This window comes from Microtus oregoni, unplaced genomic scaffold, assembly GCF_018167655.1.
Source record: "Microtus oregoni isolate MIOR12 unplaced genomic scaffold, Mior012 000021F_ref0000039, whole genome shotgun sequence".
Taxonomy (NCBI): domain Eukaryota; kingdom Metazoa; phylum Chordata; class Mammalia; order Rodentia; family Cricetidae; genus Microtus; species Microtus oregoni.
The window spans coordinates 1,876,807-1,895,590 of record NW_024543080.1 but is presented as its reverse complement, the minus strand read 5'-3'; the positions used below and the strand labels follow the sequence as shown (position 1 = coordinate 1,895,590).

General features: G+C 41.2%; 1 protein-coding gene across 1 annotated transcript in view; it reads left to right on the top strand.

Annotated features, from left to right (window-relative positions):
- The window catches only part of Bmp3 (bone morphogenetic protein 3), a 28,938-nt gene that overhangs the window by 2,561 nt on the left and 7,593 nt on the right, over positions 1-18,784 (top strand). Inside the window, exon 2 of the mRNA XM_041671561.1 lies at positions 16,511-17,415. Coding sequence (XP_041527495.1) covers positions 16,511-17,415 — 905 coding nt within the window. The remainder of the gene's footprint in view (positions 1-16,510; positions 17,416-18,784) is intronic.

Sequence of the window (18,784 nt, the reverse complement as noted above, 5' to 3'; positions counted from 1 at the left end):
TGGCTACTGATTTTAGACTGAGCAAATCATGGAAAAGAACCTAATCACGTCTCTGGCTTTCACTCATTCCACCCTTTATAACTCCAATGCCCATTATCAGCCTCACCACAGTGTTAAACCATGAGATGATAAACTCTTCCCCAGGCCAGACACTCCCTTGAAATGATGGATTGCAGCTTGGAACATATACACAAGGCTGTGTGCCCTGATAAGAAAAGGAATCACTTTAGCATCCTACAAACTGTCTTAATGACTTATTCATCAAATGTAGACATGAATGTGTGTGTGTGTGCGTGCGTGCGTGCGTGCGTGCGTGCGTGAGAGAGAGAGAGAGAGAGAGAGAGAGAGAGCTAAAGTGCCAGGTTACCTTTACTTAGAGACTCCTGGAGAAGTGGTCCATGTTGGACCCCTTCCAGGATGTTTAGTTGTTCACACGGTGATATGATTTTGCTATAAGACCCTTCTGATTGACGTGAGACATGATTCTGGGAAGGAAAGTGCTAAAGCTGTCATGTGCTGCTCTCCCCAACACACCCTTCACTAGGTGACCTGTGTTGATGTAGGCAAAAGACGCCATCTGTGTTAATAAATTAGATTTGTTTTCCCAGCCCACCATGCTTAAGCTCCACAACAACATATGTGCCTCTCTCTACCTAAGTAAGACGTTACAGATTTTATGGAAGGTCGGATGTCTATGATCTGTATATAGAGTGCCTACTAATCTTCCAGGCTCTGCTAGTGCTTACTCAGGCTGAGTTATAGCCTTAGAGAGCCATTTGCTCCTCGGAACCTACCTAATTAGAATTACTTATTGTTCTAAACCTAGAATAACTGGAGTTGAGCTGCTGTGGGCTCCCTCTGATTACTTGCTACTTAAACCATTACTGATGGCAGGTGGTGTAGATCCTAAACACACTTGCTCTAACCCCTTTCCTCCTCTCTCAGCTCCAGGCAGCTGATGTGCCAAAACCAATGGTTGGGTGTCTTGTAAGCTTTTCTTTTGATATGTAAGACTTTATGCAAAGATGGGTTTTATCTTTTTCTTTGTAAAAAGTGATTCACAAAGTTGTGGCTGATAAAGAATTCCAATCTGCTAGAAACACATCATCTGGAGGGAAGACAAAAAGATGTGAGATTAGCTTTTATTTTAATCTGGATTTAAGTGTGTCCTTGGCTACTATTGGCCTACACAGTACTTTACATAAGGTTTTCTCCTGTCCTGATCCTTCAGGGTACATAATTTATCTTCTTTATTTCCATAGACACTTGATCTTACTTGTCTTAGTCGTAACTTCTCTAGGAAAAGCAATGAAAGCTGAGTTTTATTATTAAAAAACTATCACCACTTATGACACACAGCTATAAAAATATCACATTTCAGAGGATGCGTATTACCTTTAAGGAAAGTATACTTGCCTTCATGAATAACATCAGGAAGTATTGAAGTACTGCAGACTCAGGAGTGAATGTTTTGCCTCGATGGAGAAGGATGGGGGATGATTCTTACCTAATCTGAACCAAAACCTTTCAATATCAAGGACTGTGGCTTTGACATATTTCTAAAGTACAATGCTAGCCGATAAGGCTATAGGAAGGTTGATATATGATCCAAGCCTGAATAATCATTACTAGAAGAAGCCAGTGCCCTGAAGGATACATGGATCACTGGGGAAGGCTCATTTTTGCTGGGTTTCATAACAAGAGAATATAATGATGTTATTAAGACATAGTAATCAAGCTTCCAGGCACCTAGAAACAAGGCTTGAAACTCTAGAGTCCGTGGATTGTATGATGTTTTCATTTAAGGGACAATAGTACATCTGGAGGCGAGGCACTGGGATGCGCAGCTGCTTTGAATTATACACTACTTTGAATACATGATAGCCTCTAATGAAGTTTTACTGTAATAGGCAAGACAGCTTTACAATTTCTGACATTTAAAAATCCATAATACCATGAATTCTTGATTATTCATGCTAGACAGAAAGGAAAAAGAAAATGAATTACATTTTTTTAAAAAAAAAATCAAATATAGCTTTTGTAGTGTGGTTACGCACACTCAAAGACCCCAAGAGAGCACAAAGGTCAATGTGAAAAACTCCTAAGCAGATAATTCACTCAAGCAGACGATTTACTCAATTTTATAGACTACAACTGCATATATAATGAGGAGCTGAGAGAGCTACATGCATTACCTGAGTCATGGAAGTTCATAAGTGCTTGTTTGATTTCATCAAATATTTTAATTAGATAGAAATGTGAAGGCCAAATTTGCTTTTAAGTCTTTTTGCATTATGGACTTTTCTATTAGAAAGACAGATTGAAGAAAACAGGTCCTTTGATGGAAGCATAAATGGTCTTCATAATATATTTTCTGGACGAATTCTCAGCACGCAGATCTAATTTCAAAATTGGTTCTTTTTAGTGGCCTGATCTTATTTTATAAAGGGAAATTTCACAGAAAGTGGTCTCTGGAAGGTACTATATAAAACTGGATGCCGAGGTCAAATGAGTTGGAAAGAATGGTCAGTGTGGAACAGGCCCTTTAGTGGGGATGTCCCCTTAAAAGAGCAAGTATTCTCCTTCCTCCTCAAGAGAACCTTCTGAGAATTGTGGCCCTAGAATGTCTAGTTGGAAAAACATGGGTAGAAGGGCATCCTAATTCACCATAAAAGATCTGTAAAACTCAGTGCCCATCTGATTACAGATGAGCTGGGCTCTCTCTTCCCAGCAGCACAGGCTTGGGACACATGATTACACTGTCACCTTAATGACTTAGGTCCATTTGGCATGGTCCTGTCTTCTTGTTTCCAGGTTACAAACTTCTCTCTGTCTAACTGTAGAGCTTCTGTGTCTTTGCATTTTATTTTCTCACCTTCCGTAGGAGTCATTGTTTTCTTCTCTGTGGTTGATATTTATTGTTTTATGCAGGCATAATATCTTGAAAGAAAAGTCTTATTATTTGTGGAAAAATACAGTAGTGGACATACATATCTTATCATTAATATTTGTGCCAGCATACATGCCTTGATGAGAGGAACTCTTACTCAAGGCTTCTCTCAGGTCTTTTATTTATCTCCAGTGCCTGCTGTACTTGAGAGATCTAATGAAGTTATACCTATCAGGAATGCCTGTGACAATAACTGTGCAATTTGACATTCATTGTCTATGACCTAATCAGGTTTCTGTGCTACATTATGGAGAAGAACTTTTATACCCAAATTTTAATAATTTTCCTCAAATTTGCTGATTTTGCAAGTTCTGATAATTAGTATCTTCATCATTTTTATTGTAGCAGAAGTAACAGAAAGCTGGAATTCTTACTGTTAAGAATTCTGTCATTAAACAGAATTTGAGAGAGGGAAAGAGAGAGAGAGCATATGTGCAGTGTGTGTGTGTGTGTGTGTTTGTGTGTGTGTGTTATCTGTGTGTGAGAATGCCATGTGTATCTAGGTGTTCTTAAACGCCAGATGAGAGTGTCAAATTCTTTAGAGCTGGATTCTGAGAAGACATCCACCTGTTCTCCAAAGGCTGGCTAGCCATCTCCCTCTCTTTTAATAAACCCATCAGGTCACAAACACCCTGAGAAAGAAGGACAGGAAATTTTCATCAGCTTCCTTTGAAGCCTCCAGCATAGAAAAACCTAACACACTGAATGAGACAAGAGATATAATAGCACTCCACAATTTAGAGAGTGTTGATCATGTTGCGATCCTGAGCACTCGGGGGCCACTCTAGAGGAGCCGTCCTTGGAACTCACAAGTGCACACGTGCCAGGTGAAAACACAGAGGAGAGCTCCAGTCCCACAGTTTGTTTGCAAATGTCCAATGTGGGCTGAAGAATTCTCACAAGATTCTTGGTGATCTCCATGCTCCACAACATAGAATAACCAATTTCAAGGATTCTATTAAGAAACGTTGTAACCCCGCTTTGCTCAGCCACCAAGGACAAGACAGAACTAATCACCTGTTGAAAATAGGGTTGGAATAGCACGAACTGTGCCGTAAGATGAGTTCTGTGTCAACACCATCCTGTAGTACCCTGGGATACAAAAACACATCTTATTTCCAACATTTGAGATGTGTTTATGTTTTATGTGAAGCCAGAGGGGAAACGTTTTTGAAAAATATTAAAGATATTCATGTTTCTAAACTTGTATTATTTCTTTACATTGACTTTTTCAATTGAGTTTCACTTTTTGTTCTGTGAGATAGGCTCAAGTTTGGTTTAACCAGTTTCATATGTGAGAAACGAAGCCCAGCCATGTTAGATGAACTAGCAGTATGCTCAAGATTAGAATTTAAATCTTACTTGTATGTTTAGCCAACAGAAAAATGAAACTTCTAGCTCCTCCCCCCTTTTTCTATATTAAAATCATTTAGCTTGCTGGGTATGGGGATATGTGCCTTTAATTCTAGCACTCAGGAGGCAGAGGCAGGCAGATCTCTGAGTTCGAGATCAGCTTGGTCTACAAGACAAGTTCTAGGGCAGCAAAGGCTGCACAGAGAAGCCCTGTGTCAAAAAAAAAACAAAAGCAAACAAACAAGGAAAACAAAATCATAATCATTTAGCACAACCAATCTCCGAGTCCGGCAGCTAGACTCAGTTCAGTCTCCACATTAACACAAGGGATGAGGCTGAAAGTTGCTGTGAAAGGAAAATACACAGTGTGCCACACCCTAGCTGCTTAAAGTAAGAGGGATGGACACAAAGAAAATCTTGAAATTCTAAATTACTGGCTGCAGTTAGTACGTAAAGAAATATTTGCCAGGATTTTACTTAGTAAACTAATAAGAAGTAGCTGAGGCTAGTTATACAGTGAGAGAACTGTGCCCAGGCCCTTTAAGTGATAGCATTCCCAGTGTAGGGAAGGCACTGTGGCTATTGAGTGGTGGTGAGGCTACGGTTGTTGGGAGAAGGAGCGCCTTAAAACTAGATAGGTTGCAAGAGAATTCAGCTAACACAGGATGCTTCTTCCACTCATGCCCGACATGATGCTATTTTCAATAAATGAAAAAGAAATCTATGCCTTTAAAAACAACCATCTTTTGCCCTTGTAGAGCATTCAAAAGTGATGTATCAAAATTGTGCGCCTTTCTCTCATCCGTGCAGAGGGTTTTCAACACAATTTGTTCAATTGAGAGAGACGAGACCTAGGGTTTCCCTTCTTAGCCTTTGGAAGGCAGAATTTCTCTCACTTTGCCCTGACAATTTGGGGGACCCGCCACAGTTTGTCATATGGTTTGAATTCAACAAACATCTCAGTTGAATTGGATATGTTGTATAAGTTGTGAGTCGAGAAAAGAGAGTACCAAAGCCATCAACCAAGAACACTATCTTGGCTGTAAATAAATTGGCATTAATAATTTCTAGGGCAGTATTTTATCATTAGCAAGTAAAATAACTATATTCTACTTCATGAAATAACTGTTTTAATAATTCTCATTTTCATAGCCCAAGAAGGGAATTGCAGAGGTCCCTCATACTCAAGAATGGTTCCTCCAGCTTTGGGGAATTTGAAGTTACTTGACATATTTTTCGCCTTGGCGTTAAGTAGGAAACACTCTTGAACTTGGTAAAGGTATCAGCTGTTGATTTAACAAATTGAACGAATGGTCTTCAGTCGATAGGTGATCTGGACTGTCAAAGTAATCAAGGGGCATTCAAAGAGTCCCAGGAGCTGCATGCCCCCTGGGAGTTCACAGTCCAAAAATGCCCTTGGGTGGAAGTTCTGTGCCCATAGTTAGTGAATGTGTTTCTAGTCTAGAAAAATATACATTAGCTCATCTTTTGCTGCTGTTTTCTCTGGACATAGTGAATGGCTGTTTTGGGATCACGCAAGACTTGATCATTTGACTGAGACATCAAAATAATACAAAATTCCATGACTTGTGTTCAGCTTCAGAGCCTCTGTCTGAAAGAAGAAGGCAACCTGGGGTAGAGCCACTTGACCCACCAGGAATGGCTGGTCAGCTAGTGACTTCTGGGTACCTTCATCCCCCACCCTCCACTGGACCTTTCTAGAAACTCAACTTCCTCTGGAGGAAGAGATGGGGAGTGGGTGGGAAAACATGTACTTAATTACATAAGTATGGTAGAAATACTTTCCCTGCTTCCTAGGGATTTAACTAGCCATCAAGATTTCATTTGCATTAAAACTGGACTTTCCAGGGAAAGCTTCCCATTGTATCTGCTAATTCCCTTTGAAAACTTTCTGCATGGGTCCGCGTGAAGGCTCACTGCCTCTTTTATGCCTGCCTCACTGTCTCAGCTAGTACAAAGGGTAGGTGACAAATGAAGACCAAAATGGTTCTAAGACCCCTAAGCTGCAGCCTGATCACAAGCCCCAAATTGGACTCCACTCCCTAAGCTCAAGTCTTGGTTTTGTTTTTCAGATAAAATCAGGAACACATCTTCCACCTTTATTTATTGATTAGAAAGATCAATACAGGCAAAAGGCAACCCGAGTTCCCCTCCAAACAGAGGCTAACTTGCCAGCGAATTTCTGTGTTCTTTCATTTTATAATAAGTGAACAAAGCTGGTATATTCATTTTACAGAACAAAATAAAGGAAGGCACTTCTTGAATACAGCTGAAGGGTCAGGGAAACACAGTGCAAAGCAGAGCCCTGTCACCAAGGAGTTCACAGTGTTGTGAAGGAGGCATCATGCAAAGAAATAATCACAGAGGCAGGGGCCTAGCCAAGGAGTGGGTTGTCAGCACAAACTGACCTCTTGGCCAGTGCTGTTGCTTTCAAGGAAAAAAAAATCTCCCCGGGGAGAGACTAGCTTAGTGGGATAGCTTGTCTAGCTTGCTCAAGACCCTTCCGTCTCCAACACAGAAACAGACCTTCCAAACCACCCTCCAGTTCTCAGATATGGAGAACTCTCAGAAACGTCAGAACACAAGGTTGTGTGTGCTTGGTAACGCTGACCCAAGTGCTGTAGATGGAGTGCCTGAACAGAAAATTTTTGTGCAGAGTGGCCACCAAATAGTATGAAAATAGCGCCACCTATTGGTAGCTGTATTTTCTCATTAAAAAAAAGCCACCTCTTTTCTGCTTTGAGAAAAGCTAGAAGCAAACCTGTTGTGTTTTTGCTGTATTTTGCAAGGTTCCTAAGAAGTTTCTGGTTCCCGAACACCTTCTGTTACATTGTGGTGACACTCCTATAGTGCTATTGACTTACGGCTGCCTTCCTGTGAGTCCCATACATGTTTCTCTGTGACGTTGGAGTCATGACTTATATGACCCTGCCTCCAGCCCCCATTCAGCTATGACTTTTAGAGTCCGGTCTCACCTATGGCACTGAAAGACACATCATGATTGTGATCTGAAGCCTCTCACATATTCAAATGCAATTCTTGAGGCTGGAGAGATGGCTCAAAGACTAAACGTGCATACTGCCCTTTGGGTAGGATAGGCGAGGCGTTTGCTTCCTAGCACTGGCCTCACAACCACCTGTAGTTATAGGTCCAAAAAGACCTGAAGCCTCTCAAAGAGTGTGGTTATCACTCCTCACCAAAGAAGCTTGTCTCTCCATCAAGCGGAGACCACTATAGAACCACAACCAGGCACAATGCAGAGAACAGGGGGCTTGTGGAGACTCCATTTCCAGGGGATTCCTCTGTAGACCAACTTCTGCATCTGCTGCTCAGGGAGCATTGTGGGAAAGGAGGAAGAAAGCTCAGAGGGACCAGAATGCCAGGAAGTCTTCTATGAGACTGGAGCAATTCGAAGCAGGCTGCACAAACATGATCTAATAACAACAGTAGCTAACACTGAAGGGGGAACATCTCACAGGGTCCGCCCCTAGACAAAATGACAGCTAATGACTGCTGAGAGAGGCTTAACCTCTACCAAGGATGAGCCTCTTAATTGGCTAACTAGTACAATTAGCCCTGAAACCACATACATAGAAACAACAACATGAACTCAGTAGGTTATATTTATATATTTGTAAGGTATGTGTATATGTGCGTGTGTGTGCATGTATGTGTGTGGTGTGGTGTGTGTTATGTGTGTGTGTGTATGTGTGTGATCATAATCAAAGAAAAAGTCTATCAGTTTGAGAGCTTGGGGTCTGTACTATGCTGTTTTGAGATTTCCTCTGTCAAAGAAATTAATCCAAAACTCTTCACTTTAGCTTCAGGCAGACTTTTTATAAAAGGGCAAAAAGCATCCATATTCTTCATCAAAATATTACAAGATCAGTTTCTAGGCCACATACTGACATTCTTTTCCTCTGAAACCTCTTGATCTCTACAGTTCAAATCATTTTCAGCACCACTGTCTTCCATGCTCCTACTGGTATGTCCCATTAAATAGGGCTTAAACCATCCCACTGCTTTCCTAACACACAGTACCAAAGTCCATATTACTCCAAACAAAATTATGGTCAGGCCTATCATAGCAGTACCTCAGTTCCTGGTCCCAACTTCTATCTTATTTAGGGTTTCTATTGCTGTGATGAGACACCATAACTATAGCAAATCTTGTAAAGGAAAACATTTAATTTAGGTGGCAGCTTACAATGTCAGAGGTTTAGTTCATCATCGTCATGGCAGGGAGCATGGCTGCAGGCAGGCAGACATGGTGCTGGAGATGGAGCAGCTACATGTTGATATGCAGGCAACAGGAAGTAGACTGAGTATCACACTGAGTGAAGCTTGAGCAAAAGAGACCTCAAAGCTGGCCCCCTCCATGACACACTTCATCCAAAAAGGCCACACCTCCTAATAATGCCCCTCCCCTTGGGGGTCATTTTCTTTCAAACCACCACAGTTACTATTGCTGTGATGAAACACCATGAGAAAAGCAACTTGGGGAGGAAAGGGTTTATTCAGTCTACGTTTCCACAGCACTGTTCATCATCAAGGAACTCAGGATAGGAACTGAAACAGGCCAGGAACCTGGAGGCAGAAGCTAAAGCAGAGGCCATGGATGGTTACTGTTTACTGGCTTGTTTCACATACCCTGCTTAGTCTGCTTTACTATGGAATTCAGGACCACCAGCCCACAGATGGCACCACCCGCGGAGGTGTTACCATCACCTCCTCCAAACAATCAATAATTAAGAAAATCCCCTCCAGGGTCACATGCAATCCAGTTTTGTGGAGACTTTTTTTTTAAATTAAGGTTCCTTCCTCTGGGATAACTCTAGCTTGTGTAAAGTGGACATAAAACTGTCCAGCAATAGAGGACATGAGAAGGGTTAGAAGGGAGGGACACTGAAGTGGTTAGAGGAAGGAAGGGGAAGCAGGGAAGTGATGTGATATATTTTAATTTGTGTCCTGCAGAATATCTAGCAGACTCTTTTGTGTAGCAGGAACCCCGAAGGACCATCTCCCGTTTAGGCAAGTTCAGCAGCCATTTCTCTGTGGGTCCTGCATGTCCAGTTAAGCAGTCCAGGCAATAGCAGTTTCTTGCCCAAATGGCTAGCAAACTCTGTAAGGAGACTCTTCGATGCTCATCTTCTTCTTGAAGTAACTGGTGCTTCCAGGAGCAGACATGTCTCACTGTCATGAAAAGTCCTAACTTCTTAAACATTTTAAATGCCATATTCTGAAGGTCTCTGAAAGATTTGAAGAATATTTATCTAACTGAAATATATCTCTATACATTTAAAAAATCTAAATAACATGACTACAAGCTTGAATATTATAGATGATTATTTATTAACCTATATTTCTTAATTATACCTTACATTTTTCAATGAACTACACAATCACAACATCTTAATCAAGATTGGCCTTAAATTTAATCAATAAACCAAGATCTATACCAATGCAAATTATTCATATCTATATCATATCTCCTTTTAAATGTAAATAAACATTTATAGACAATATTTGAGAATATGGGCAAATTTCTCCATACTGCTTCCTGTTGATTGTTGGGCATAGTAATTTTTGGGGGTGTTCACAGTGGCCTTTGGTGGGCGGAGGGGTTCTTGTTCCATCAAACCACACCAGTCTGGAAGCAATTCACAGGTTCTCATCCTCTGTGGAAACAAGAGAAGAACCTCTTTTCCAAAGCAACATTTCCTCAGACCCAAATTTGGAAGTCATAATGCTTTATAATATACATGCTAGTTTAGATTAGCAGCCCATACAATGAAATGTCTCTTTGTACTTAGCTTATTCACAGTCAAAAAAATATAAAAATAACACAATAATATACATAATCCAGACTCTCTGTGAATTTCCCATTTTTACCTAGCTTATTTTTCTTTATTCCTTTTAATCTATGACTATCTATACTCTGTCTCTTTAAAGACTTTACCCTTTTTTTTTAAAGTACTAACTTTATCTTATGATTCTCTATACTCTTTTCCTTCTCTCTTTCAAGTTTATGTACATCTATCCAACACCATGACTCATCTGGATTTGTCTCAATTAGACAATACCATCCCAGACAGTGAGGTTCTAGTTAGCTAATGGTAAATGGGTCAATGTGTGTTTTGATGGAGTTCTTTCAATGAATTCTTATAATAATTTTATAGTTGATACTACTAAGTGTACTTTATAGATGAAGGAACCAGCAGTTTTGGAGCTTAGCTATTGTCTGCAGTATGTATGAGTCTTGACCACAGGGCTTTCACTGCAAAATAAGGCACTGGACTGAAATCGGAGAGCTAGGATGAGAAGGCAATGTGATAGAATTCTGAGAGTTAATTTACATTGAAGATTGGAGCTTAGGAGGAGGCTAAGTGATAGCAGGGTACAATGCAAGGAGAGATGTGCCTGAAAGAATGACATATTTAGATTGAATGAGATAGAATGTGGAGGAAAGAGACAAGGTATGTTTACCAAGTGAGACAGTGGCACCCCATCCTTAGGTGTTCATCAATTCCCTGCCAGTGTACTTGTGAGGAACCTTTCATTGCCATGTACTTGAAATGGGCAGCCTTCTCCTCCTTGCATTCTAAATGCCTCTCAGCTATGTGAAGTTTCGGTAAAAGTATATGTTGCGGTGACTGGGCTGAATTAAGGGCAGAGCCCCTGAACAGCCCTGATGCCATGGCTTTGTTATAAAGGTCTGTAAGATATTATCCCAGTGTCATGGATTATACAAATGTGCACAAATGGCAGTTTCCTCCTTTTGCTTCACACAATGTTAAAAATGAGTAAAATATGTTTCCCATTGCTCTTCCCCCATGCTTGGGGACTTGATGAACTCATTTTAAGTTTCCACATCTTTATAAAAATGTTTTGTTTTTACTGAAACGTGGTTTTGATCAGGAACATAATTTCACGATTACGTGTGTGTTTCTGAAATAAGTATGTATATGGAACAAGTGCATGGAGGCAATCTCTCTGGGACAAACCCCAGGGTCTGGATTCTTCGGACCTCACCTCAGCCTAGCTAAAACTCAGTCGATAATTCTGAGAGAGCTGGTTTCTGCCTTCGCTGACCCGCTTCCTGCTCTTTCTATTGCTAATTTTCTCAATTAGTACAATAATTAACAGCTGCAGTCATTTTACTTGATCTCTGTACGTTTAGATTTCGAATTTATGGAATACCAAACTTCAGACAAGCTGAACAGCAACGCTGTGTTTTTACATTTTTTAAAGGTGTGACTCATTTGTTGAGACACAGTATCCAAATGCTAAGCTCATACCCAGTCTTGCTTGGTAAAGGAGGTAGAAAGAGTCATAATTCCTAGAACAATGTCAGTCCAGGCTTGGATCAGAACAGCAATTTATATTTATATTTATATTTATATTAAAGAAACACTAGAACTTTCATGAACATTATACATATCATATTGATTCTGAAGACAGAGGGGATAGACATTGTAGCCAAAGATTAGCTTGGTGGCTTCCAAGAAAATAGATGTGGCTCCTCACACAAAAATTCTGATGGAAAAGTAGTAGTGGTAAGATAGGCAAGGAATTTTTTTTTTTTTTTTTGCTGATAATCAACTTTTTTTTATTGCGAAAAGAAGAAAAAAAACATAAACAAAAAACAAGTTTCCACCTCCTCCCAGCCTCCCATTTCCCTTCCCCTCCTCCCACCCTTCTCCCCCTCCTCCCACCCTTCTCCCCCTCCTCCCACCCTTCTCCCCCTCCCCCCACTCCTCTCCCCCTCCCTCTCCAGTCCACAGAGCAGTCCGGGTTCCCTGCCCTGTGTTAAGTCCTAGGTCCTCTCCGTCCATATCTAGGAAGGTGAACATCCAAACTGGCTAGGCTCCCACAAAGCCAGCACATTAAGTAGGATCAAAACCCCCTGCCATTGTCCTTGGTGTCTCATCAGCCCTCATTGTTCGCCATGTTCAGAGAGTCCGGTTTTATCCCATGCTTTTTCGGTCACAGTCCAGCTGGCCTTGGTGAGCTCCCAATAGATCAGCTCCTCTGTCTCAGTGGGTGGATGCACGCCTCGTGGTCCCGAATTCTTTGCTCATGTTCTCCCTCCTTCTGCTCCTCCTTGGGACCTTGGGAGCTCAGTCCAGTGCTCCTGTGTGGGTCTCTGTCTTGATCTCTATCCATCACCAGATGAAGATTCTATGATGATATGCAAGATATTCGTCAGTATTGCTCTAGGATAGGGTCATTTCAGGTTCCCAATCCTCAGCTGCCCAAGGAACTAACTGGGAACCTCATCTTGGGCACTAGGGAGCCCCTCTAGGGTCAAGTCGCTTGCCCACCCTAAAGTGGCTCCCTTAACTAAGAATTGTGGTTCCGTGCTCCCCTATCCACCTTTCCTTTATCCCAATTCTCCCGTTTCCCAGGTCCCCCCTCCTTCCCTTCTACCTTTTCTCTCCCCATCTCCCCTTACCCCCATCCCACCCCCCCCCAAGATCCCATTTTCTCCCCGGAAATTTGGTCTACTTCCCTTAGCGAAGAGGACAACTATATGTTTTTCCTTCGGTTCACCTTCTTCCTTAGCTTCTTTAGGTTCACCTATTGTAGACTCCGTGGTCCTTATTTATGGCTAGAAACCAATTATGAGTGAGTACATCCCATATTCATCTTTTTGGGTCTGGGACACCTCACTCAGGATAGTGTTTTCTATTTCCATCCATTTGCATGCAAAATTCGAGAAGTCATTGTTTTTTTACCACAGCATAGTACTCTAGCGTGTATATATTCCATACTTTCTTCATCCATTCTTCCATTGAAGGGCATCTAGGTTGTTTCCAGGTTCTGGCTATTACAAATAATACTGCTATGAACATAGTAAAACAAATGCTTTTGTCATTTGATAGAGCATCTCTTGGGTATATTCCCAAGAGTGGTATTGCTGGGTCCAGGGGTAAGTTGATCCCGAATTTCCTGAGAAACCGAAACACTGACTTCCACAGTGGTTGCACAAGATTGCATTCCCACCAGCAATGGATGAGGGTACCTGTTCTTCCACAGCCTCTCCAGCAAAGGTTATCCTTGGTGTTTTTGAGTTTAGCCATTCTGACAGGTGTAAGATGATATCTCAAAGTTGTTTTGATTTGCATTTCCCTGATTGCTAAGGAAGTTGAGCACGACCTTAAGTGTCTTTTGGCCATTTGAACTTCTTCTGTTGAGAATTCTCTGTTCAGTTCAGTGCCCCATTTTTTAATTGGGTTAATTAGCATTTTAAAGTCTAGTTTCTTGAGTTCTCTATATATTTTGGAGATCAGACCTTTGTCTGTTGCGGGGTTGGTGAAGATCTTCTCCCAGTCAGTAGGTTGCCTTTGTGTCTTAGTGACAGTGTCCTTTGCTTTACAGAAGCTTCTCAGTTTAAGTAGGTCCCATTTATTCAATGTTGCCCTTAATGTCTGTGCTTCTGGGGTTATACATAGGAAGCGATCTCCTGTGCCCATCTGTTGTAGGGTATTTCCCACTTTCTCTTCTATCAGGTTCTGTGTGTTCGGACTGATATTGAGGTCTTTAATCCATTTGGACTTGAGTTTTGTGCACGGTGAGAGATATGGGTCTATTTTCATTCTTCTACAGGTTGACATCCAGTTGTGCCAGCACCATTTGTTGAAGATGCTTTCTTTCTTCCATTGCATACTTTTAGCTCCTTTATCGAAAATGAGGTGTTCATAGGTTTGTGGGATAAAATCCGGGTCTTCTATACGATTCCATTGGTCAACTTCTCTGTTTTTATGCCAGTACCACACTGTTTTCATTACTGTAGCTCTGTAATAGAGTTTGAAGTCAGGGATGGTAATGGATAGGCAAGGAATTTAATCAGTCTGGCAATAACAGAAAGGCAGCAGAGATGAGTTCGACATCTCAACTCATCTTCAGAGAATTGGTGAGAGCGCCAGGTTTATATAGAGAAATAAATGGGGCAGTATGCAAAGGGTAAGTCTAAGTAAGCAATCCTGGACCAATTATGGTCTGACTGCTCTTTGTCTCCATTCTGTCTCTTCAAGTGACTCTGGATGAGTCCTTATCACTTGAAGAAACAACATGGTCCCCAAGATGATTTATTTTCTATAAGGGTATAGGGACAGCTCCAGCTTCTGTGGTGATGCAATCATGCCCTTTTAGTAATAACTCCATAATAAAGTCAACTTGCCTGTAAAGCTTCACAGTTCCTGGAATTCAAAGTGGCTGCTTACTAGAGATCTGGAAGCCTCTTTTGGAGGAGGGGTTCAAAATAGGGAACTGACAGAGTCACCTGTGAAATACCTTAGTTGTTCTTATTGCTATGCTTTCATACTTGAGGGAAACAAGGCTAGGTACATTTGGGGCTTCATCTTTTTGCACCACCAGATTTTAAGCAGATAATCCTTCAGCCAGTTACAAGTCTGGTCCAATTAGGCAGGAATCTACTCCAGAATAGAGAGATATGAAATGAGTGCAAAGATACCAGGCTTTCACGCTGCTTTTAGCAGTCTTGTGACCCGATGGGAGTCCACGTTCTTTATCCAAAGCAGTTTGGATAATGCAAAGTATTACAAAGTGTCTTTTGTAATAGTCTTTCTATTTTATGAATGAGAACATTAGTTTGTCCAGAGTTATAAAGCTAAAAAATCCAGGTCAAATTCTAGACCCTCTGCTTGCACCAGAAGGATGCAGTAGGGAGGTACAGGGTTTGTAGACACCTGTCTGGTATTCTCCAGAGCTCACACATCACCTGCTACCATACACAAACTAAGTGCACAGTGTGCTATAATTTCTGCACATTTATGGAGCTTCAGCTAAGGGCAAACTAGCAAAGCTGACTGAATTTGGCCGTGGTCTTCTTCTAAAACTCACTCCTGTCAGTTGAGTGTTTTCCCTAACAGAGACCCTCAATAAGGAGAAGCTGAACAATTTTTGTTCTGTGTTGTTTTCCTTCTTAAAATGTTCTTTCTTTTGAGACTATAATATAATTACATCATTTATCCCTTCCCTGTCCTCCCTCCTGACACTCCCATATACCCCTCCTTGCTCTTTTTCATGAAAGCAAAATTCACTATGAAATTAACTATTTTAAAGTGAGTGGATGATAAAGGGGCGGTGATGTTGTCAGGTGCCACACTATTGCAAAGTCCAACTTGTTCTGAAATACTTCCGTCAACTGGAAGTAAAACCTCAGAATTGTTACAGAGTTTCTTCTCATTCCCAGCTACCTCTAACCCCCAACAAACCCCTTTGCTCCTAACTTTGGATTTAACTAGTTTAGATTGTTTAATGCAAATAAAATTAAATAGAAAATGAACTTTTATAAGTGGCTTCTTTGTTCTTGCATAACTTCTCAAGTGTCATTCATGTTCTAACACAGTAACAGCATTCTGTCTTATATAGACACTGTAAGTTGTTTGTCCATCGGCTGAAGACTATATGGGCCGTTACCACCTTTGGCTACTGTAAATGTACTTAATTCAGTGTCTGTCTTCAGTGTCTGAGGAATTTGCTTTATCGTATGTTAATTTCCTGGTTAGGTTTTTGAGAAAATGCCAAAGTGTTTTCCATAGCAGCTGAATTAATGTATACCTACCCTAATAATGAGGAGTTCCAGGCTCTTCCAGTTCTGGTATCTGAGGCTTTCGGTTGTTGCCTGTGATAGCCACACTGTTTCAGGAGGTGCCATATCATTGAGACTTTGGTTTTATTTCCCTAGTGACTAATGATTTTCAACATGTTTTCATGTCTTACCAGGAACATGTCTATCTTCCTTGGAGATGTATCTACTCACGTCCTTTGTATTTGTTGAATTAAAGCTGTCCCTTGCGTGTTGCTTTCTGGCTACTAAAGTTTTAGATACACGGATAGGTGATATTTTATTGAATTCTGTAGATAATCTTTTCGTTTTCTCAGCACATTTTAACTCTGATAAAGTCAATTTTATTTAGAACTTTTATTTATTGATGTGTTTTTTTCTTTTTACTGAATTCATGTGGTGGCATATTCATGAAACCATTACCAACTCTAAAATCATGAGGATTTATCCCCATGTTTGCTTCTTATAAGGATTTTAGAGCTTTAGCTGTTGTATTTAGTGCACTGATTTATTTTGCGTTGAATTTTGAATAATGTAGACAACAGTAGTAGTTCCTATTTACTTCAGTTTCTCTCTTTGTTTTTCTTCCCTAGGAACTCTTGAAAGAAAGGGGCTGCACACCTTTAATCTGACTTCTCTCACCAAGTCTGAAAATGTTTTGTCAGCCACACTGTATTTCTGTATTGGAGAATTAGTGAACATCAGCTCGAGCTGTCCTGTATCCCAAGGATGTTCCCATCATGCGCAGAGACAACACATGCAGATAGAGCTCTCTGCGTGGATCCTCAAACCCAACCAAAGCCAGCTCTTGGGTCACCTGTCAGTAGATGTACCCAAACCTTATGGAGACAGCATGACTTGGCTGTCGAAAGACATCACCCACCTCCTAAGAAAGGCCAAGCAGAACGAGGAGTTCCTCATAGGGTTTAACATTACTTCCAGAGCTCATGAGCAGCCCAAGCGCATGCTACTTTCCCCGGAGCCTTACATCTTGGTGTATGCCAACGATGCTGCCATTTCTGAGCCAGAAAGTGTGGTATCCAGCTTACAGAGACACAGAGATTTCCCCGAAGGAACTGTGCCCAAACTGGACAGCCACATCAGAGCTGCCCTCTCCGTTGAAAGGAGGAAGAAGCGTTCTACTGGAATCCTGTTGCCTCTCCAGAACAATGAGCTACCTGGGGCAGAGTATCAATACAAGGAGGATGGCGTGTGGGAGCAGAGAAAGCCTTATAAGACCCTTCAGACTCAGCCCGCTGAAAAGAGTAAGAACAAAAAGAAACAGAGAAAAGGACCTCATCAGAAAGGCCAGACACTGCAGTTTGATGAACAGACCCTGAAGAAGGCAAGACGAAAGCAATGGATCGAACCTCGAAATTGTGCCAGGAGGTACCTCAAAGTGGACTTTGCTGATATTGGCTGGAGTGAATGGATTATCTCCCCCAAGTCATTTGATGCTTATTATTGCTCTGGAGCCTGCCAGTTCCCCATGCCAAAGGTAGCCACTGTCATTTACTTTGTGCTCGCTTTGTTTTTGCATGGGGTAGAGGAGCACGCTGAGTGTGTGTTTTCATTTAAGAAACTCTATTTGGAACCTTATTTATAACATTCTAAAGTATAGCATAATGGGCAATGTGGTTATGCTTGGGTTTTCTTTGATGATTGTTAAAAGTAATATGAGGTATGAAGGCTATGAAAACCATATGTGGAAAATATGCATTTTTGTTTCTAAACATGGTACATATCCAGCCATGTGGTCACTAGTGAATATACACCTGTCCTCAGTGAGCAAGCCCCAGGTGGCAAAAGCTGATCTCTGAGTGGTATTTAAGGGATGTATGAATATCGTGGAAGCAAAAAGAAGGAATAAAGGGTCTACTGCCCTGCTGTGGGTCATTTTTGGATAAACATTTTCTCATGAGGTGAAATGTCCCCATGCAGGTCATGATTTGGGTTTGGCTAGATCAACTGGCCTAAAAACCCAACAGATGCATGTTTCATTTGCTAAACTGCTATAGAGAGAGAGAGAGAGAGAGAGAGAGAGAGAGAGAAGAAAAGCAGAACGTGATGACAGTGACCTCCCCCAAGGCCCATCTTACCCTGCCAGAAATTACCTTCATTTATTCCAAAAGCATTAGACACTGCATTTAATCATATAAGCTTGTTTTTGTAAGTCTTTCCAACTCCAATGTCTGTCTTTCCACGCAAGTCCAAATGGCAGGTCTCTCTGCACTGGAGTATAAATAGTACACTCTATAGTAAAATTAGCCACACCCTCGGGATCAGGTTTGGCTTATTACTCCACTTCCAGTCTCAGCTTACAACAGCTCGAATCTCTACACTTAAAGGTAACTAAAGGCAGAGTTCAGAAGAGGAACCACAGTGGGCTTTTAGTAAAACCTGAGACCATTTTTGCTGTTCTCTAAAACTAGAGAAAGATGTTCCTTTTCTTCTTAGTCTGCAATTTCAGTTTATGGGTCTTTATATCGCTACTTTATGTTTTAATCCTGTGGTCACTGATTGACATATACAGAGAAAGGGCTGAAGACACAAAACCGGGTCAGGCTCAGGACCAGTGACCTATCCAAAATCCTGTTTTCCTTGTTAGTTATTTCGGAAAGATGAGTTTTGTACATTTCCTACGAAGTTGTCATTCCAGAGGAGGTTTGTAACTTTCTATTTTTAGAATACAACCTGAAGTCAGGGTTATGAATTCGGGGCTGTATCAAGAGCCTTATCTTACTTACCTCAAGATTCTTAAGAACCTTCAGTGCTCAGGCAAAATGTGCTCAGCTGGGGAGACATTCGGAATCCTGGGTGCAGCAAAGATGGCGGATGTTAAAAGCAGAGAGGTGTCCTATTTCAGG